The sequence below is a fragment of the Somniosus microcephalus genome, chromosome 8 (assembly GCF_052327205.1).
Source record: "Somniosus microcephalus isolate GS21.2 chromosome 8, FLI_Smic_1.0, whole genome shotgun sequence".
Lineage (NCBI taxonomy): Eukaryota > Metazoa > Chordata > Chondrichthyes > Squaliformes > Somniosidae > Somniosus > Somniosus microcephalus.
In genome coordinates, this window is record NC_140994.1 from 2,111,546 (window position 1) to 2,132,770 (window position 21,225).

The 21,225-nt window shown below is 47.5% G+C and overlaps 2 protein-coding genes across 11 annotated transcripts in view; one reads left to right on the plus strand and one right to left on the minus strand.

Annotated features, from left to right (window-relative positions):
* The window catches only part of LOC147113239 (cytosolic purine 5'-nucleotidase), a 197,088-nt gene extending 190,035 nt beyond the window's left edge, over nucleotides 1–7,053 (plus strand). For 8 of the 9 annotated variants that reach the window (XM_085994112.1, XM_085994111.1, XM_085994114.1 and 5 more), the window contains 2 exons: nucleotides 1,158–1,334; nucleotides 3,161–7,053. In XM_085994112.1, coding sequence (XP_085850238.1) covers nucleotides 1,158–1,334; nucleotides 3,161–3,394 — 411 coding nt within the window. In that variant the 3' untranslated portion in view covers nucleotides 3,395–7,053. The remainder of the gene's footprint in view (nucleotides 1–1,157; nucleotides 1,335–3,160) is intronic. The other variant, XM_085994115.1, reaches the window with a different exon arrangement.
* A 4,461-nt stretch (nucleotides 7,054–11,514) lies between these two features.
* arhgap19 (Rho GTPase activating protein 19) overlaps nucleotides 11,515–21,225 on the minus strand; it is a 57,054-nt gene continuing 47,343 nt past the window's right edge. For both annotated transcript variants that reach the window (XM_085994120.1, XM_085994119.1), the window contains 2 exons: nucleotides 18,208–18,285; nucleotides 11,515–12,141 (listed from right to left, as the gene is read on the minus strand). In XM_085994120.1, the coding sequence (XP_085850246.1) occupies nucleotides 12,085–12,141; nucleotides 18,208–18,285 (135 nt within the window). In that variant the 3' untranslated portion in view covers nucleotides 11,515–12,084. The remainder of the gene's footprint in view (nucleotides 12,142–18,207; nucleotides 18,286–21,225) is intronic.

The window sequence follows — 21,225 nt, forward strand, 5'->3', positions numbered from 1 at the left end:
TGAAGGACAACAGCTATACAAACCACCTCATCTATGGCTCTATGGAGCAGCAGCATGGGATTAGATGTTTATAGCACAGAAGGAGGCCATTCAGCCCATCATGGCTCTTTGCTAGACCAATCTAAAACTGCCCCGCTCTCTCCCCATAGCCCTGTATCAATCTCAAACTAATCCCACTGCCCCACGCTATCTCATAGCCCTGTATTAATCTCAAACTAATCCCACTGCCCCGCGCTATCTCATAGCCCTGTATCAATCCCAATCTAATCCCACTGCCCCGCTCTCTCCCCATAGCCCTGTATCAATACCAATCTAATCCCACTGCCCCGCGCTATCTCATAGCCCTGTATCAATCCCAATATAATCCCACTGCCCCGCTCTCTCCCCATAGCCCTGTATCAATCCCAATCTAATCCCACTGCCCCGCGCTATCTCATAGCCCTGTATTAATCCCACTGCCCCACGCTATCTCATAGCCCTGTATCTTTCTCTGCTTCAATATCCAATTTTCCTTTAAAAGATGCAATGGTCTCTGCCTCAACTACCCCCTGTGGCAAACCATTCCAAGCTCCAACAACCTGCTGTGTAAGGACATTCTCCGAACTCTCTCGTCATTCTCTTGGCCATTAAAATTGATGCTCCTCGTCACCAACCCCCCCCCCCCCCCCACTATAGGAAGTATCCTTCCCTACTCTCTATCAAAACCCTTCATTTTAAAAATCCTCATTACATTTCCCCATCTCTGCTCCAGTATCATGTCTCTCATCATAACTGTAATGTTCCATCCCTGATAAACTCTCTCCACTCACAGTGATAAACTCCCCACCCTGCAATGTAGTGATTCTGAAGGTGAACAGACCCCTGTTTGAGTGTAGTGACTCGATGATAATTGGTGCAGTCTGTTCATCCTGTGCCTTGCTCAGATATCCACAATGTCACTCCTCTCACCCCCAGACACACCCTCTAAATAACCTGCAGCAGGTAGTCTTGTACCTGCAGTTTACTGTCTCCATAATTCAGCAGCAGCTTTTCCTGGGTGATTCATTGTTGGAATTTTGCTATTTGCCAAGAAATACCCCATGTCCTGAATGGGGCTTCGAGGGAGCGATCGATGTAAGTGAAGTAGTCCTTCCTGAATATATTTTCCCTCCTTGTAGAAAGTCACTCACGACATGGACATGTGTTATGGGATGATGGGGAGCCTGTTCCGCAGTGGCTCCCGTCAGACGCTCTTTGCCAGTCAAGTGATGCGTTATGCAGATCTGTATGCAGCCTCCTTCATCAACCTCCTGTACTATCCCTTCAGTTACCTCTTCCGAGCTGCCCACGTCTTGGTGAGTACACGAAATCTGATCAGAACTTCGAGTGACTTGCTTTGTTCCCCCTGCAGACTTGTCCTGTATACCAAACACAGGCCACCTGCTGGCTCAGTGTTGGATGCACTGCCCAGTGCAGTACTGGGCTATTCAGACCTGCGCTGCAATTAGTGCTGAACTCACTAATCTCAGTCAGGGTGGCAATGAGTGTTGTCCTCATCTCTCTGCCCCTGGGCTATGGGAGGACGATCAGCCAGGGTCCCTACTCCTGAGCACTGCCCAGTACCCCATGCCTATGGGACAGGACGATCAGCCAGAGTCCCTACTCCTGAGCACTGCCCAGGACCCCTGGGCTATGGTACAGGACGATCAGCCAGGGTCCCTACTCCTGAGCACTGCCCAGTGCCCCTGGGCTATGGGACAGGACGATCAGCCAGAGTCCCTACTCCTGAGCACTGCCCAGTGCCCCATGGCTATGGGACAGGACGATCAGCCAGAGTCCCTACTCCTGAGCACTGCCCAGTACCCCTGGGCTATGGGACAGGACGATCAGCCAGGGTCTCTACCCCTGAGTGCCTTTGAGCTAGGACAGCATTGGGTTCTGATGTGATTTCCTCCACAACCAGATGTGGAGGCGTGACCATGAAGAACAGTGAGCTGGGAGAGGTGCTGTTTGGGAATGAGTTATTGCTGGTACCTGTTGTACGGGAAAATAGCAAGAACTGACACACTTGGGGCCAGGTGACATTTACTTCACTGAAAATGTGTTGGGGAATGGAACCCTTTCTATTTCAGGCACCCACTTTTAGAGGGTACAGCAGTGAGACCCAGAGCAAAGATGCCTCTGCTCTACCCCACCCCAACAATGCCCTTCAGCCCCAGTCTGTCCCCCTCACTGCCCCAGTATGACATTATTCCTTTTAACACCAGCCATCCCGTGGTGTCTTGGAGCGATTGTAAATTTAACGCTGAGTTGCAGGCAGTAGGATCTGGATTGAGAGTAAGGCCATTTCAGCTAGGATCCCAACAGTAAGCTGACGGTGACTTGTCCCATCGGTCTCGGCTGGTTTTGAATCCGAGTCTCTGAGGTGTTGAGCATGTTGTGCCGCCAGTCTCCTGTCGCCCTGGTTTATGCCCTCAGGGTGGAGCTGGAGCCTCATTTTCTGGCTGCTCTGTTTCAGGCTGTGACTCAGGTTTTGCTGCAGAAACTCAACCCCTGGTGCTGCAAACCAGAGGTCCCTCTGAGCAAAGGTCACTCGCACTCAAACTGCAAAATCTAATCTCTCTCTCTCTTTTCCCCCCCCCCTCGCCCTTTTTGTGTTTCTTCTATGTTTTCTTGGTCTGTCCTTCGCACACTTTGCCCAACCTCTCGTGTTCTGTCCCTGCACACTCTGCCGGCCTTTTATTTTTCCTCTTGTGTACATTCTCACGCTCTCTGCCTGCTCCTCTCCCTCGCGCGCGCTCTCGGCCTGCTCCTCTCCCTCGCGCGCGCTCTCGGCCTGCTCCTCTCCCTCGCGCGCGCTCTCGGCCTGCTCCTCTCCCTCGCGCGCGCTCTCGGCCTGCTCCTCTCCCTCGCGCGCGCTCTCGGCCTGCTCCTCTCCCTCGCGCGCGCTCTCGGCCTGCTCCTCTCCCTCGCGCGCGCTCTCGGCCTGCTCCTCTCCCTCGCGCGCGCTCTCGGCCTGCTCCTCTCCCTCGCGCGCGCTCTCGGCCTGCTCCTCTCCCTCGCGCGCGCTCTCGGCCTGCTCCTCTCCCTCGCGCGCGCTCTCCGGCCTGCTCCTCTCCCTCGTGACGTCTCTTTCTCATCTTGTCTTGCTCTGTTCCATTTGCTGCTCTCTGTCCTTCAGATGCCTCACGAGTCGACCGTGGAGCACAGCCACGTTGATATTAATGATGTTGAGTCTCCAATGGCAACTCGCAACCGTTCGACAAGCTCCATGGATATTAAAGAAACAGAGTACAAACGGCACCAACTGACCCGGTCAATCAGCGAGATCAAACCCCCCAACCTTTTCCCGCAAACCCCACAAGAAATTACACATTGCCATGATGAAGATGATGATGAGGAGGAGGAGGAATAACAAAGAAATTAAACTCCTTAATCCTACCCCCATCCCATGGAAGTGAGCAATGGTTCAAGGTGTGCGAGATTGAAGATTAGTGAGCTGGTTCAGGGTGGAGAGATTATTGTGAAATACTTGAGGGTTTCAGAGGGCAAGATTTTAATCCTGGAAATTTGTGGAAAATATTGAAACTTTTTCCAGTTTTCTCTGTGATTTGACAATGTACAAATGAGTTTTAATTGCAAGTCAGAAGTTTGCATTGAATGCGAGAAATGATGGACATTGAAGACTGGGCTGAATAAAGTGTCACGTCTGTGACGGTCTTGTTGGATGTTTCACTAAAGATGATAGTTGTTTGAGAGGGAAGTGATTGCAGAATTCAGCCTGTGGTTTCCCTCAGTCCTTGTTTTAGCACAGCCTGAGATTCTGACAAAGCACCAGCAGCAACTTGTATTTCAAACTCCTCTTACACCCAGTAACCCGAGCCTTTCATGGATCCGTTCTCTGGGTTTAACTCTTGTACTTTTATTAGTTTTGGGGCTCAGGTCCCATGGTATGGAGATTGGGTGTGTGCGCAATAAGATCTCGATCAGGGGAATTTATGCATCCACTTTAAACAAAGCACAAACTAGTCAGTGGCCACCCAGAACCAGAGTGAGAAGTGGCTGTAGGGACAGAGAGCTGGGGATTTCCCTTTAGGACAGCGGCAGGTGTGGGAGAAATGAGTCATTGGTGAGGCTGCCTCTGCTCCCTCCCTTAAACCTCCAGACACAACAGCAAGTCTGTGTTCAATCCAGTTCCAACCAGTCTGTTCCATGACTGGGTGGCAAGTGCTTGTACGTCCTGTTATATGACTCTTTATGCAAGGCAGTGAGTTACAGAATCCCCCAAAGGGGGAACATAACGCTGCATGGAATCACTGCAGTTTATATTTTGGTAACTTTATGCTTCCTACTTTTCCCAATCTACATTTCCCACTTGGACCCAGAGATTCTGATCTCTGTGAATGAGTTGGAAGCTGAATGCGAGAAGCCAGGGTGCAGGTTTCTCTTCAGGATCAGTGACCCCCACTGTGGCTTGGTTGAGCTCAAGAACTGATCAGGGGCAGAATTGGCAATTTCAGTCGGAGAAGACTTGGCTCACTGATTGATGTGTGAAATTTAATAGGACAGTGTAGAGGGAGCTTTACTCGGTATCTAACCTATGCTGTACCTGCCCTGGGAGTGTTTGATGGGACAGTGTAGAGGGAGCTTTACCTGCCCTGGGAGTGATGAGAATAAATTACATTTAATGGTAGTGTGAAAAGGTGAACTCTCAGCACTGCTATGCTTCAACTTGAGACGTACAAAGATTCCCCAAAGCAGATGAATTTCCTGTAAAGCCGCTCTTTTTCCTGTCCACTTGGGATGAAGCTGGCTGGTTTGTTTAACATTTACTGGTGTACAGTGCAGGGTAGGTTTTAGAGCTCTATCTGCTGTGAGGAAACAAGCCAGCAGATTAAAGACTGTTCATTGGTCAGGGCCTGACTTTGCATTGCCTGACGGCTTTATTCCCAACCTTGGCCACTGAGCTTCTCAAACACTGAGAAATGGGCTGGTGGGATACGAGTTCAACCGATGTTGTGTGTCCTTGGGGTGGACCAGCTGTGGGATGTGGCACTTTGAGGAACATCTGTCTTCTGTTGCCAACTATGTAGCCTGGAATTGTCTGAATTTGTGCTCCTCTATTCAGCTGCTGGGTTTTACTGTTTCCCCATTTCTTTGCTCCCGGAAGGCCTCACTGTTTGGCTGCAGCGGTTTGCCCCTCTCAGGTACCTTTCCTTAGTGGCGATTCTTCTCCTGCACTCCTTGATGGTGGGTGTTTGGCCATGGAGGGCTGTTGGTACAGAGAGCAATGATTGAGCCCTTGTCCTACCCCAGACTGCTCGTTCCGAAGCAGTGCAAGACCGCTTTTAACGGCTGTGGTGTTGTGGAGCAGAAGCTGGCCAAGTGGTAGGTTGGAGCTTCCTAAGTGACCTAGAACACGGACAAGCAGCAGAAGGATTGGATTATTCTATGTACTTGTACTTTTAACCGGTTTACAAAACAAAGTGATGATGCTGTGGGTGTTTTCTCTGGGCTGGGGCTGCGAGGTTTTAATCCTGCCTATGGTATATGGAAATGCACAGCAGCTTTTTAGCTGGAGAGCTCCATTCCCACATTAAACTTGCTCTTTGCAGCAGCTGTGCAGTTGCTGGGTTTGTTCACCAGATGTGGTTTGATTCAGTGTTTAGCACCTTCAGCCACTTTGACTGCAAGGTTTCAGTATGACCCTGTTAGCCTGGTTTAAAATCGTATATATAGTTTGAATTTGTGAGGGATTACAACAATCTGTATGATTACCAGTGGAAAAAATCACTTTTATGGGGTAATTTCTTTTATGATTGAGCAACGTCCAAATGTGTATTATCTGCCTTGTACACAGGTGCTGTGTACACGCCCGTCGTGTACAGACCAGGGTGCACAGACTCCAGAACAACAGTCTGCAGTAGTTGGGTCTGTTTTCATTTAAGATCCTGATGATTGCTCGTTTCTTTGCCTTGGGCTGAAATTTTAAGTTGTTTGCTAATTGTTTAGAGATGACTATGCTGTCTCCTGATTTCATTTTTTAAAATACCTGACGGAAACATGCTGTTCTTTTGACACAATTGAACCTGGCTCGCTGCCCTCCCTGTTTCCAGCCCATCAGTCCCTGGGAGCGGCTGGCTGGTTATCCTGCAGCTATTCATACATCCAACATTGATTCTATTTTCATTTGGAAAAAATTCTTGAAACAATTCCTGTTAAAATTTGATTTCTGTTCCTTGTAACCAATTGTCGAGCAGTGCAGTGCTTTAAAGGGTGGTGCGGAGCGCAGCAAGGCATAGGCTTCAGTTACACTGGACCAACCTCAGAGCTCCGCTGCAGCTGGATGTGGCCTGCGTGAGGGAAGAATCTGGCACGGTTATCTGCTCCTTATTGCTGAGAAGAGTGCGGTTAGCCGATGTGGACCGGAGTGAGCTTGGATGTGGGGCCTTGTGCTAACTCTGGTGCCAGACAACAACAGTTGCTCGGACTACTGTGCAACTCTATACCTTCAGGAGAGCAAGGGTACGTGGTAGAATTAACACACAGAAATCAGTAAGGAACTACACTAAGCCTCCAGTACCAATTGCATCAAAATCCCACCCAGCCCTGGTTATTAAAGAGCCCCACAGTCCTGTGACTGTAATTTCCCCCTTTTTTTAATGTGGTCGCTGCAAAGGCAGGATCAGTCCTGACAGTTGTCGAAATAATAAATCAAATTGCCAGGACTGGTGCCTGCTTGGTCTCTGTACCATTGTAATATCACACCATCTAGCTATTCTGATCTCTCCAGTCCCAGTGATATGGGAAGAGCTATCTCTTTTTTAAAACTGGGAAAACAGATTTTATTAAAAATAAAGCCGTGTGCTTGGAATTATTTTGTGGGGGTGGGGTAGGTGTGAGTTATGGCCCAGGGTCAGCACAACAACCATGCACAAACTGAGGACTTGATAAATGCAGTATGTGTAAAAGTGGTTTTCTGTCACTGAGACCTGTCCAGGATTTCCTGTTCCACTGTAAAATGTATTGTTCCTGATGCGGTTTGTAAAATAAAGGATGAAACATTGAATGTAATTATTGCAAAACTTGGCTGTTGTAATGGGATGGTAGCAGGAAGGTCGCAGGCCGGGGAAGGAATGATCTCGGGTGAAATTAGAGGACAAGCTGTGTAAAGAGCTTGTGGGTATCATAAACTGGGACTAAAACGCCCCCTTAATACAATGTGTGAACTTCTCAGCACTACACGTGCAGAGAGGCTGCTGGGTGTCCTGTCACTAATAGGGGGGTGGGCACATGGGTACAGGAAACTTTGCGCTATCCGGCACCCACGGGACCGAGCTGCTGCCTCAAAACTTCCGGATAGACCAGCGTCAATGTTATCAGATAGGAGCTTTTCATCTCCGTATCTGACAACAAAGACTGTTGCTTAGCAACAGCTTGTCAACACTCGGCCTGTGGCTTGGAAGCGTCTCTGAAGCTGTTGCTAAGATACAGAGTCACCTTCCAGAGCCTGCCTGTGAAAAGAATACTAGGAGAAGAAAAAAAAACTAACCAAAACGGCTGCTGATTTCTGCCGTTAGATCGAAGCTCCCGGACATTCAACCTCCGGATAGCACAAAGTTTCCTGTAGTCGGTTCATTGCTGTGACTGTGAAATGCTCTCATCTTACAGGGGGAAGAGATTGAATGGGTACAGAACATCCTCCCCATTCCACAGCAGGAGAAAGTGTGGTTGTCTGCCTCCCAGGACAATTAGGAAGGAATGGGGGTGGGGTTGCTATGTAAATCAAGGATGGAATCACTGCAATAGTCAGAAATGATATTGGATCAGGATAGTGAAACAGTTTGGGTGGAGATAAAGTCACTTGTGGGCGTAGTCTATAGGCCTCCTAACAGTTGCAACTCTGTTGGTCGGAGTATAAATCAGGAAATAGTTGGGGCTTGTAATAAGGGAACAGCTATAATCATGGGGAATTTTAACTTTCATATTGACTGGACAAATCAAATTGGGCATGGCAGCATTGAAGAAGAGTTCATAGAGTGTATTAGGGATGGGTTCCTTGAGCAGTATGTAACTGAACCAACCAGGGGGCAGGCAATCTTAGATCTGGTCCTATGTAATGAGACACAATTAATAAAAAATGTCCCAGTAAAGGATCCCCTTGGAATGAGTGACCATAATATGGTTGAATTCCAAATTCAGTTGGAGGGTGAGAGAGTTGGATCTCAAACCAGCATACTGAGCTTAAATAAAGGAGACTATGAAGGTATGAGAGTAGAATTGACTAAAGTGGACTAGGAAAACAGATTAAAGTGTAAGACAGTACAAGAGCAGTGGTCTACATTCAAGGAGATAATTCACATCTTTCAAGATAAATATATTCCACTGAGGGAAAAGGGGAGTAAAAGAGACAGCCATCCGTGGCTCAGTAAAGTAATAAAGGATAGTATTCGACTGAAAACAAGGGCATATAAATTAGCCAAATCTAGTGGGAGGATAGAAGATTGGGAAGCATTTAAAAGCCAGCAAACAATAACTAAAAGATTAATTAAGAAAGGGAAGATAGATTATGAAAGTAAACTAGCAAAAAATATAAAAAAGATAGCAAGAGTTTCTACAGTTATATAAAAATAAAAAGGGTGGTTAAAGTGAACATTGGTTCCTTAGAGGATGGGACCGGGAAACTAGTGGTGGGGAACATGGAGATGGCAAAGACGCTGAACAAATATTTTGTATCAGTCTTTACAGTAGAGGACACTAAAAATATCCCAACACTGGACAAACGGGGCAATGGGGGGAAGGAGCTAAACACGATTAAAATCACTAAGGAGATGGTACTCAGTAAAATAATGGGACTTAAGGCGGATAAATCCCCCGGACCTGATGGCCTACGTCCTAGGGGCTTGAGAGAAGTGGCGGTAGGGATTGTGGATGCATTGGTGATCATTTTCCAGAACTCCCTGGACTCAGGAAAGGTCCCGGCCGATTGGAAAACTGCTAATGTAACACCCTTATTTAAGAAGGGAAGTAGACAAAAAGCTGGAAACTATAGACCAGTTAGCCTAACATCTGTGGTTGGCAAAATGTTGGGAGTCCATTATTAAGGAAGCAGTAACAGAGCATTTGGATAAACATAATTTAATAGGACAGTCAGCATGGTTTTACGAAGAGGAAGTCATGTTTGACGATGTAACATACAGGGTGGATAAAGGGGAACCAGTGGATGTGGTGTATTTGGACTTCCAAAAGGCATTTGACAAGGTTCCACACAAAAGATTACTGATCAAGATAAAAAATCACGGGATTGGGGGTAATATACTGGCATGGGTGGAAGATTGGCTATCTAACAGAAAACAAAGAGTTGGGATAAATGGTTCATTCTCGGGCTGGCAATCAGTAACTAGTGGTGTTCCACAGGGGTCAGTGCTGGGACCCCAACTCTTTACAATCTATATTAACGATTTGGAGGAAGGGACCGAGTGCAACATATCCAAGTTTGCAGACGATACAAAGATGGGAGGAGGACATAAAAAACCTGCAAAAGGACATAGACAGGCTAAGTGAGTGGGCAGAGATTTGGCAGATGCAATATAAGTATGAGGTTATGCACTTTGGCAGAAAAAATCAAAGAGCAAGTTATTATCTAAATGGAGAGAAACTGCAAAGTGCTACAGTACAAAGGGATCTGGGGGTCCTGGTGCATGAAACACAGAAGGTTAGTATGCAGGTACAGCAGGTGATCAGGAAGGCCAATGGAATCTTGGCTTTTATTGCGAGGGGGATGGAGTATAAAAACAGGGAAGTCTTGCTGCAGTTATACAGGGTACTGGTGAGGCCACACCTGGAATACTGCGTGCAGTTTTGGTTTCCACATTTAAGAAAAGATATACTTGCTCTCGAGGCGGTTCAGTCGGTTGATTCCAGAGATGAGGGGGTTGACGTATGAGGAAAGGTTGAGTAGGTTGGGACTCTACTCATTGGAGTTCAGAAGAATGAGAGGAGATCTTATCGAAACATATAAGATTGTGAGGGGGCTTGATCGGGTGGATGCGGTGAGGATGTTTCCACTGATGGGTGAGACTAGAACTAAGGCGCATAATCTTAGAATAAGGGGCTGCCCTTTCAAAACTCAGATGAGGAGAAACTTCTTCACTCAGAGGGTAGTAAATCTATGGAATTTGCTACCCCAGCGAGCTGTGGAAGCTGCAACATTAAATAAATTTAAAATGGAGATAGACATTTTCCTAGCAGATAAGGGAATTAGGGGTTACGGGGAGAGGGCAGGGAAGTGGATGCGAGTCTAAATTCAGATCAGCCATGATCCTATTGAATGGCGGAGCAGGCCCGAGGGGCCGTATGGCCTACTCCTGCTCCTATTTCTTATGTGTGGAAAACAACTTGGTGATTGGGACTCATGGATTGTTGTCTGTGCAATACAAAAATATAACAAACAAAACTATAAAACATTATATATATTTTACATTACATAAATACAAGGAATGGGATATTAAAGAGGTTTTAAGACAGTGTCCACTCACAGTACAAAAAGCATCATTCACCTCGATTGAGCCGATTCACTCAATTAGTGAAGACTCGGTAATTGAGCTGCACTAGGATTGTTGGGAATGGGGAAGGGCATTAGCATGCGCATGTTCAATCTCTAAACATGTAGAGATTGCACATCCCTGATCAATAGGGTCTAACACCCGCAGCATTGTACTCCGTGCAGTTTAACCGTTAGTCCCCAGCCAACCTCAGAAGCCTGCAGTCTCCTCACCCTCTCCGAGGCTGGTCGAGAGTGACGGGGTACAGGGAGGTGATTGGAGTAACAGGAGCCTGGTCTCGATATGGTTTGCTAATTCACTTGCTGCCATGGGAATATTGAGATCTGCCACCTTCCTCTCCTACACTTGGTGGCAGCAAGTACCAGCAGTAAAAGTCACATAAAACAGGTTTAAAATGCTACAGAGCAGCAGTAACACACAATATACTGTAAAAAGCAAAGGATTAGCTCTGGAATCTGGTTAATGCAAAAAGATAAACTTCAGTCCAGCACCTTCAGAAAAGCTATGCTGGTTCAGTAAAAATATAAAGAAAACATTTCATAGATGTATTTTCTGCCAGTTTAACATGTTCATCCACATAACCCATGCCGCTTAACCTCTTCTCTTCACGCTCTCTCACTTCTGACAGGTTGATGCTGAAGACTCCTGCTGACTCAAAAGGACTTTATTTCTAGACAGTAATTCACCTTAGGCAGAGCTGGAGGCCGTAGAGGAACCTACACACTCGGGCTCTCTCATGTAAAGGATTACCATGAAATCCTTTTGGGGTAACGGCTATGAAAAGGAGCAGGTAGAGTGCAGCACATGGTGGGAACCAGCTGTGCAGAGTTGCTCATAATACACACAAAATAAAAAGAGCAGCAAATATCGAGGCAAGTCAGTGACGCATCGATCAACAACTTACTGGGGGTTGGTGTAAGTGTCAACCCCTGACCCCTTCTGTGACCCCCCCCCCCCCCCCCCCCCCCGAGACTCTCCATTACCCTGGCAGAATCTCCGACCCTCTCCGTGACCCCAGCACGACCTCAGACCCTCACTTTACTGAGCCTTGTCAACAAGGCTTTTGGTCAGTTACCTTTCAGAACAAGGACCTGATGATACACAATGGAACTAGCTGTGGATGAATGATATACTGACACAGGTAATTATTAAATATTAAATGTCTGAAATAAATTCATTTCAAGCCAGCAGGTTAAGCCCAACCAGTAACAGCCTCATTTTCAGTCACTCAGTACCTTTCAACTACTTGCGTTTCCCATTCTCTCTCCCCCTCACGTTACGTGCACCCAAGCATAGCCCACGAGATTTGCCCCTTTACCTGATCCGTAGTCCATCCTCCCCCTTAAACGAGACAGCTTCATTGCACATGGTACAAGGTTCATGTTCAGTCTGTTACCACAGGATGTTAAAGCTACAAGTCATTCTAAACATCCAACACTTCAGTTCCAGTAAGTCCTGTTAGTGGTTTTCCTCGGGCTCTCGTGGAGATCTCCACAGCTTCACATTTTATTCAGACATTTAAGGCAAGAGGAAGGTTGAACTACATGGCTGACTCGCGTGTTGGGATTGTGATTATTCGGTTCACTCCGAGGGGCTCCTGCTTTTCAAAGAGAAAAAAAGAGATGAATGTGCATCAGCTGGGAGCAGTGGCGAGGGTCAGCTCTCTCCTGTTGCTGGTTTAATTATGGTAAGGTGAGGTCGCTCACTCACGACAGGGAAGATACGATTTTTAAGCAGAGTCGATAGCTGCCTGTTGCTTTGTCCATCATCAGTTGTTGACTATACACAAGATGGCAATGAAGTTGGAGATTTCAGAAACTTGCTCCACAGAGCAACCAAGTGAGTAGAGCCAGCAACTACTACGTGACAGTTTACATAGAAAATTAAATGAGAAATGTTGACACAAAAGTGTAACACCAGGAAGTAAGGTATATGAGCAGGAAGTGGGCACCTTTCACTAGTCAATCTCCCATGGTGTTGCTCCCAATGATTGAAAAGTTTTGGTATTCAATGATAGGAGGAAGTAATGGTGGGGAGCAGGAGTTGAGAATGGGGGAAAAGGCAGAGAAGGTGGAAAGAAGCACTGTGGAGTGGGGCTATAGTGGGAGTCATGGCGTCAGCTCCAATGGGGAGAGGCAGAGTCAGGCAGGCAGAAGGAGTTGTCTGGAACACCCAAAGTGGGTGGGCACAGCAGTTGGCTCCATCACACAGGGTGTGCTGGGGGAGAGTGAATCTCACGAGTTGCAGGGAGGCTCAATATAGGCGAGGGGCAGAAATCAAGGCTGGCAGGGTCACGTACTGGAGGCCTGGTCTGGGTCAGGAGCGAGAAGCAGGGACGAGCTCAGAGGCCCAATTCTGGAGCTTGTTAAGTAATGGTGAATATATAATGGAATACATTAGATGCCAGGGGTGGGGGTGAGGAGGAAGATAGAGTAGGCTTACAGGCTGCAGGGTTGGGGGTGAGAGGGAGAGTTATAGGTTGGGGCCTCTCAGATCTCCAACTACATGTGAATTTTTGATTAGCCATTTTCTCTTATCCTTGATCTGGGTGTCCAAACTCTCGATTTTTGTCCTTAATGTTCTGTCATCAATTCCCTGATTTCTGTTTCTTCTGAATTTTTTTTGTTTTGATTTTAACATAAGAACAGAAGAAATAGGAGCAGGAGTAGGCCATGTGGCCCTTCGAGCCTGCTCCACCATTCAATAAGATCATAGCTGATCTTCTACCTCATCTCCACTTTCCTGCACTATCCCCATATCCCTTGATTCCCTTAATATTCAAAAATCTATCGCTCTCTGTCTTGAATATACTCAACGACTGGAATTCTCTACCCCAGAGGGCTGTGGAGGCTCAAAGATTCACCACCCTCTGAGTGAAGAAATTTCTCCTCATCTCAGTCCTAAATGGCCGACCCCTTATCCTGAGACTGTGACCCCTGGTTCTAGACTCCCCAGCCAGGGGAAACACCCTCCCTGCATCTACCCTGTCAAGCCCTGGAAGAATATTGTATGTTTCAATGAGATCACCTCTCATTCTTCTAAACTCTAGAGAATATAGGCCTAGTCTACTCAATCTCTCCTCATAGTAAAATCCCCCCATCCCAGGAACCAGTCTGGTGAACCTTCGTTGCACTCCCTCTATGGCAAGTATATCCTTCCTTAGGTAAGGAGACCAAAACTGTCCACAATACTCCAGGTGTGGTCTCACCAGGGCCCTATATAATTGCAGTAAGACGTCTTTACTCTTATACTCAAATCCTCTTGTAATAAAGGCCAACATACCATTTGCTTTTCTAATTGCTTGCTGTACCTGCATCTTAACTTTCAGTGATTCGTGTACAAGGACACCCAGGTCCCTCCAGACACCAACATTTCCCAATCTCTCACCATTTAAAAAATACTCTGCTTTTCTATTTTTCCTACCAAAGTGGATAACTTCACATTTCTCCACGTTATATTCCATTTGCCATGTTCTTGCCCACTCACTTAGCCTGTCTATATCCCCTTGAAGCCTCTTTGCATTCTCCTCACAACTTACATTCCCACCCAGCTTTGTATCATCGGCAAATTTGGATATATTAAATTTGGTCCCCTCATCCAAATCATTGATGTAGATTGTGAATAGCTGAGGCCCGAGCACTGATCCTTGCGGTACCCCACTAGTTACAGCCTGCCAACCCGAAAATGACCCGTTTATTCCTACTCTCTGTTTTCTGTCCATTAACCAATCCATGCTAGTATATTACCCCCAATCCCAGGCGCCCTAATTTTGTTTAATAACCTCTTCTCTCTCTGAAAGAACAAACGTGCATTTCTACAGCACCATTCACATACTCAGGACATCCCAAAGTGCTTTACAGTCAATGAAGTACTTTTTGAAGTGTAGTCTGTTGTAATGTAGGAAACGTAACATCCAATTTTGACACAGCACACTCCCATAAACAGCAATGAGATAAATGGCCACATAATCTGTTTTTAGTGATGTTGGTTGAGGGATAAATATTAGCCAGGACACTGGGGGGAGCTCCCCTGCTCTTCTTTGAAATAGTGCCGTGGGATCTTTTATGTCCACCTGAGGGGGCAGACGGGGCCTCGGTTTAACGTCTCATCCGAAAGACGGCAACTCCGACGGTCTAACACTCCCTCAGTACTGCCCCTCCGACAGTGCAGCACTCCCTCAGTACTGCCCCTCTGACAGTGCAGCACTCCCTCAGTACTGCCCCTCTGACAGTGCGGCGCTCCCTCAGTACTGCTCCTCCGACAGTGCAGCACTCCCTCAGTACTGCCCCTCCGACAGTGCAGCACTCCCTCAGTACTGCCCCTCTGACAGTGCAGCACTCCCTCAGTACTGCCCCTCCGACAGTGCTGCACTCCCTCAGTACTGCCCCTCTGACAGTGCGGCGCTCCCTCAGTACTGCCCCTCTGACAGTGCAGCACTCCCTCAGTACTGCCCCTCCGACAGTGCTGCACTCCCTCAGTACTGCCCCTCCGACAGTGCTGCGCTCCCTCAGTACTGCCCCTCTGACAGTGCGGCGCTCCCTCAGTACTGCCCCTCCGACAGTGCAGCACTCCCTCAGTACTGCCCCTCTGACAGTGCAGCACTCCCTCAGTACTGCCCCTCTGACAGTGCAGCACTCCCTCAGTACTGCCCCTCCGACAGTGCTGCACTCCCTCAGTACTGCCCCTCTGACAGTGCAGCACTCGCTCAGTACTGCCCCTCCGACAGTGTAACACTCCCTCAGTACTGCTCCTCCGACAGTGCAACGCTCCCTCAGTACTGCACTAAAGCGTCAGGTTAGATGAGGTAGTCAAGTCCTACCACAGACTAAGACTGACACTTTGCTCTCACTTGTGTATCTTGCTCTTATTTCTTCATTGCACTCTGGTTCCCAGCCTCAGTTGGATATCCCATACAGATTTTTTGTGGCCTCAGTGTTTGAGTAGCTGATTATGCTCTTTGGACCAGCCAGCTCACTCGCCTTCGCTGCAAAGGCAATCAGGGTCTCACCAGGTTATTTATTGATACACTTGGTGCTTAAGGGACACTTTGGTCAATGGATGGCCTGATTTTCCAGGACTGAGCTGGGGCCCAGGATACTGCCAGAGGGCACAGTGAGTTGTTTTCTTTTACGGAGTGGGGCAGGTGGCCCATCAGGAATTTGAAAGCTGTAAAATATTTTAAAAGTTAATAAAGACATAAAAAAAAAATGAAGGAAAATTGGCCCAGACAGCATCACAAGTGGTGGGAGACCCAGAACAGCAAGCTGAAGTGTGGAAAGCCCAACACCACATTTACACCAGAGCTTTGAATGGAGTATATAGAGAAACATATAGCTGCTGCAGTGCCGAGTGAGTTATACTGGTTCATGCACGAGTCACTACACCCGCCCCGCCCCAGGACCACCAAGCTCATTTGTAGAGACCCTACATCTAAATCAGCACTGACCAGGGATGGAATGAGTGTCTCAGGAGACGCAAGCAGGGGGGGTTGCGGGAATTGTACGTAGAATATCACTGGGGCAAGGAATACCCTGAGTACTCCTCACCCTCACGGTGCTCCCCTATAATGGAGTATGTATGGAGGTATTTCAGTGCTCCAAGTCATCAGACCACTGCCTGTGCAGCTCACTCCCAGGACATTCATCTGAAAATTTACTCCCCCCAATGGGCATCAGGACTCTGTCCAGGGACACGACACTAGTCCTGTGAGCCCCAAGTGTCAGGCACAGGCTGGCCGCCCATGAATCAGAGAGTTTACAGCACAGAATAGGCCAGTCAGCCCATTGTGTCTATGCTGAATCTTTGTTAGAACAATGCAAAACTAATCCCATTGTTGCACTCGCCACCAGAGCTTCTGCTTCAAATATGGTAAAAGCAGATTCAATAGTAACTTTCAAAAGAGAATTGGACAAATACTTGAAGGAAATTTTTCCAGGGCTCTGGGGAAAGAGCAGGAGTGGGATTAATTGGGCTGTGGGGAAAGAGGAGGGAGTGGGATTAATTGGGCTGTGGGGAAAGAGGAGGAGGGAGTGGGATTAATTGGGCTGTGGGGAAAGAGGAGGGAGTGGGATTAATTGGGCTGTGGGGAAAGAGCAGGGAGTGGGATTAATTGGGCTGTGGGGAAAGAGCAGGGAGTGGGATTAATTGGGCTGTGGGGAAAGAGCAGGGAGTGGGATTAATTGGGCTGTGGGGAAAGAGCAGGGAGTGGGATTAATTGGACTGTGGGGAAAGAGCAGGGAGTGGGATTAATTGGGCTGTGGGGAAAGAGCAGGGAGTGGGATTAATTGGGCTGTGGGGAAAGAGCAGGGAGTGGGATTAATTGGACTGTGGGGAAAGAGCAGGGAGTGGGATTAATTGGGCTGTGGGGAAAGAGCAGGGAGTGGGATTAATTGGGCTGTGGGGAAAGAGCAGGGAGTGGGATTAATTGGACTGTGGGGAAAGAGCAGGGAGTGGGATTAATTGGGCTGTGGGGAAAGAGCAGGGAGTGGGATTAATTGGGCTGTGGGGAAAGAGCAGGGAGTGGGATTAATTGGACTGTGGGAAAAGAGCAGGGAGTGGGATTAATTGGGCTGTGGGGAAAGAGCAGGGAGTGGGATTAATTGGGCTGTGGGGAAAGAGCAGGGAGTGGGATTAATTGGGCTGTGGGGAAAGAGCAGGGAGTGGGATTAATTGGGCACTGGGGAAAGAGCAGGGAGTGGGATTAATTGGACTGTGGGGAAAGAGCAGGGAGTGGGATTAATTGGGCTGTGGGGAAAGAGCAGGGAGTGGGATTAATTGGACTGTGGGGAAAGAGCAGGGAGTGGGATTAATTGGGCTCTGGGGAAAGAGCAGGGAGTGGGATTAATTGGGCTGTGGGGAAAGAGCAGGGAGTGGGATTAATTGGACTGTGGGGAAAGAGCAGGGAGTGGGATTAATTGGGCTGTGGGGAAAGAGCAGGGAGTGGGATTAATTGGGCACTGGGGAAAGAGCAGGGAGTGGGATTAATTGGACTGTGGGGAAAGAGCAGGGAGTGGGATTAATTGGGCTGTGGGGAAAGAGCAGGGAGTGGGATTAATTGGGCTGTGGGGAAAGAGCAGGGCGTGGGATTAATTGGGCTGTGGGGAAAGAGCAGGGAGTGGGATTAATTGGGCTGTGGGGAAAGAGCAGGGAGTGGGATTAATTGGGCTGTGGGGAAAGAGGAGGGAGTGGGATTAATTGGGCTGTGGGGAAAGAGGAGGGAGTGGGATTAATTGGGCTGTGGGGAAAGAGCAGGGAGTGGGATTAATTGGGCTGTGGGGAAAGAGGAGGGAGTGGGATTAATTGGAGAGCTCCACTAACGAACCAGCACAGGCAAGATGGGCCGAATGGCCTCCTTCTGTGCTGTTTCATTCTCTGTATCCAATTTTCAAGTAAAAGATGCAATGGTCTCCCAGGACAACCACTCGCTGTGGCAATACATTCCACACTCCAACAATTCCTAACTGGATTTTCCCACCCTGGTGCAGCTGTGCTGTACCCTCTGTAGTTTTATTGACAGTATCAACCTTAAGAAGATGGCTCACTGAAAAATTCATCCTTGATTTTAAGTGAATGCCTCTTCTGATTAGGTATCCAGCGATTGAGGAGCAAGTTGGTGCAACCATGAGCCTCACGGAGCAATCAAGAGTCAGACTAAACATGTCACCTTTCTGCCGTCAAGGATTTCATCTGTGGATTTTGATCGGATGCGACTGAAGTGCAGTGCTGGCGATTCCACACATTTCTGAAACGGTAAAGAAAATCGGGTGTGAGGCAGGCATTGGCGTTTGAAGATCTCTGTTTATCAGCCTCATCTGCATAATCACAGCCTTTCAGAAAATCATCAACACCTAGTGAGACAAGTCAACGCAGCCGCGGCCCCCTCACACCGCGCGGCCCCCCCCCACACCGCGCGGTGTACAAAGCTCAAACTGCACTGGACACTCTGAGGGGGGAGGGTGAACAGCCAGAGGTCGCCGTCCATATCGGTACCAACGACATAGGCAGAAAGAGGGATGAGGTCCTGCAGGCAGTGTTTAGGGAGCTAGGAGAAAGATTAAAAAGCAAGACCTCAAAGGTAGTAATCTCTGGATTACTCCCGGTGCCACGTGCTAAGAGTACAGGAATAGGAGGATAGAACAAATGAATGTGTGGCTGGAGAGATGGTGCAGGAGGGAGGGCTTTAGATTCCTGATGCATTGGGACCGTTTCTGGGGAAGGTGGGGCCTGTACAAGCTGGACGGGTTGCACCTCAACAGAGCCGGGACCAATATTCTCACGGGGAGGTTTGCTCGTGCTGTTGGGGAGGGGTTAAACTAGCTTGGCTGGGGGATGGGCACCAACATATGAGTAGAAGAAAAGAGGAATAAGGTGCATAAAAGAGTGAGTGTGTTGGATAGTACTAGAGAAGATAGTACTAGAGAAGAAGTAGTAACATATTAGATAGGAGCAGACTAAGAAAAATTCAAAAACGGGTTTAGAATGCATGTACGTAAACGCATAAAGTGTGGTGAATAAGGTTGGTGAGCTACAAGCACAATTAGCCATGTGGCAATATGATGTGGCAATAACGGAAACGTGGCTTAAAAATGGTGAAGACTGGGCACTTAATATTCAAGGGTACAAGGTGTTCAGAAACGATAGGGAAGGAAAAAAGGAAGACATTGTAGTGTTGGAAAGGGAGGATGTTCTTGAGGGGACAAGGACAGAATCCATTTGGTTAGAGTTGAGGAGCAAAAAGGGTCTGATCACACTATTGGGGGTATTCTACAGGCCTCCAAATAGTGAGAGGGAGGTAGAGGAGCAAATCTGCTGGGAAATCACAGAGATATGCAAGAGCTATCGAGTGGTGATATTGGGGGACTTTAATTGCCCAAATATCGATTGGGATAATGCTAGGGTAAAGGGAAAGGAGGGGGAGGAATTTCTGAAATGTGTTCAGGAGAATTTCCTTGACCAGTATGTTCTTGGCCCAACTAGGAAGGAGGCATTGCTGGATCTGGTGCTGGGGAATGAGGTGGGCCAGGTCGACCAAGTGTCGGTGGGAGAACACTTGGGTACGAGTGATCATCATATCATAAGATATAGATTAGCAATGGAGAGGAGCAAGGAACAATCTAGAGTGGAACTTCTAAACTGGAATAGGACTAACTTCAATGGGATGAGAAAGGATCTAGCCAGGGTAAAATGGAACCAAAGACTGACAGGAAAAACTGTAATGGAACAATGGGTGATCTTTAAGGAGGAGATGTTCCAAGTACAGGCTAGGTACATTCCAACAAGAGGGAAGGGTAAGAGAACCAAAGCAAGGGCTCCTTGGATGATGAGGAAGATAGAGAAGATGATGAAACAAAAAAAGAGGGTGTATGATGCATGTCAGGTGAATTCTTCAAGGGAGAACCAGACCAAATACAATAAGTTGAGAGTGGATGTGAAGATGAAAATAAGATTGACAGAGAGAGAATATGAGAGTTGAATGGCGGTTAACATAAAAGGGAACCCAAAAATCTTCTACCGGCATGTAAACAGTAAGCGGGTAGTAAGAGGCGGTGTGGGGCCTATTAGCGACAAAGGAGGTGATATATGCTTAGTGGCGCAGGGCAAGGCTAGAATACTCAATGTGTACTTTGTATTGGTGTTTACTGAGGAGGTGGATGCTGACAAAATATCGGTAGAAGCAATGGAAGGGGTGAAAATTGAGACAGGATGTACTAGAAAGGCTGGGTATGCTTAGAGTGGATAAGTCGCCTGGTCCAGATGGCTTGCATCCCAGGTTGCTAAGGAAATTGGGGGAGGAGATAGTAGAAGGACTTGCCATAATTTTCCAATCTTCCCTAGATGCGGGGGAGGTGCCTGAGAATTGGAAAGTGGCAAATGTGACACCATTGTTCAAGAAATGGTGCAAGGACAATCCTAGTAACTACAGGCCGGTCAGTTTAACATCCGTGGTGGGTAAAGTTTTAGAAACAATAATCAAGGAAAAAATTAACAGGCACTTGGTGAGTTTTAAGCTAATTGAGAGCCAACACGGATTTGTAAAAGGCAGATCATGTTTTACTAATCTAATTGAATTTTTTGATGAAGTAACAGGGAGGATTGATGAAGGGAATGCAATGGATGTTGCCTACATGGATTTTTGGAAGGCGTTTGACAAAGTACCACGTAGAAAGCTGGATAACAAAATTGAGACTCATGGAATAGGTGGGTCAGTGGCAGCTTGGATAAAGAATTGGCTTAAGGACAGAAAACAGCGAGTTGTGGTAAATGGCTGTTTTTCAGACTGGAGGATGGTAGACAGTGGTGTTCCCCAAGGGTCAGTGCTGGGGCCACTAATAATATATATATATAAATAAAAGGATATGTCTGTCTGTCTGTCTCTCTGTCCGGCTATACAATCAAAGGTTATAGAGCGTACCTACACATACGTTATATCAAAAGAAAGCTCATCATTAGGGGACTCTTGTAGGCATATTTACTTTTTGCTCGGACAAAAATTGTGCCGATGGTCGGACAAAAATTGTGCCGACGGTATCCAAAAAACGTTCAAAATTCCTCTCATTATCCGCTCATTTGCATCGAGTGGGGGCGGGTTCATTGTGTGCGCGGGCGGGCCATCCTACAGTTGAGTGACGTGATGATTGACCAATCCTACAGTTCAGTGACCTGACGGTTGACCAATGTGTGT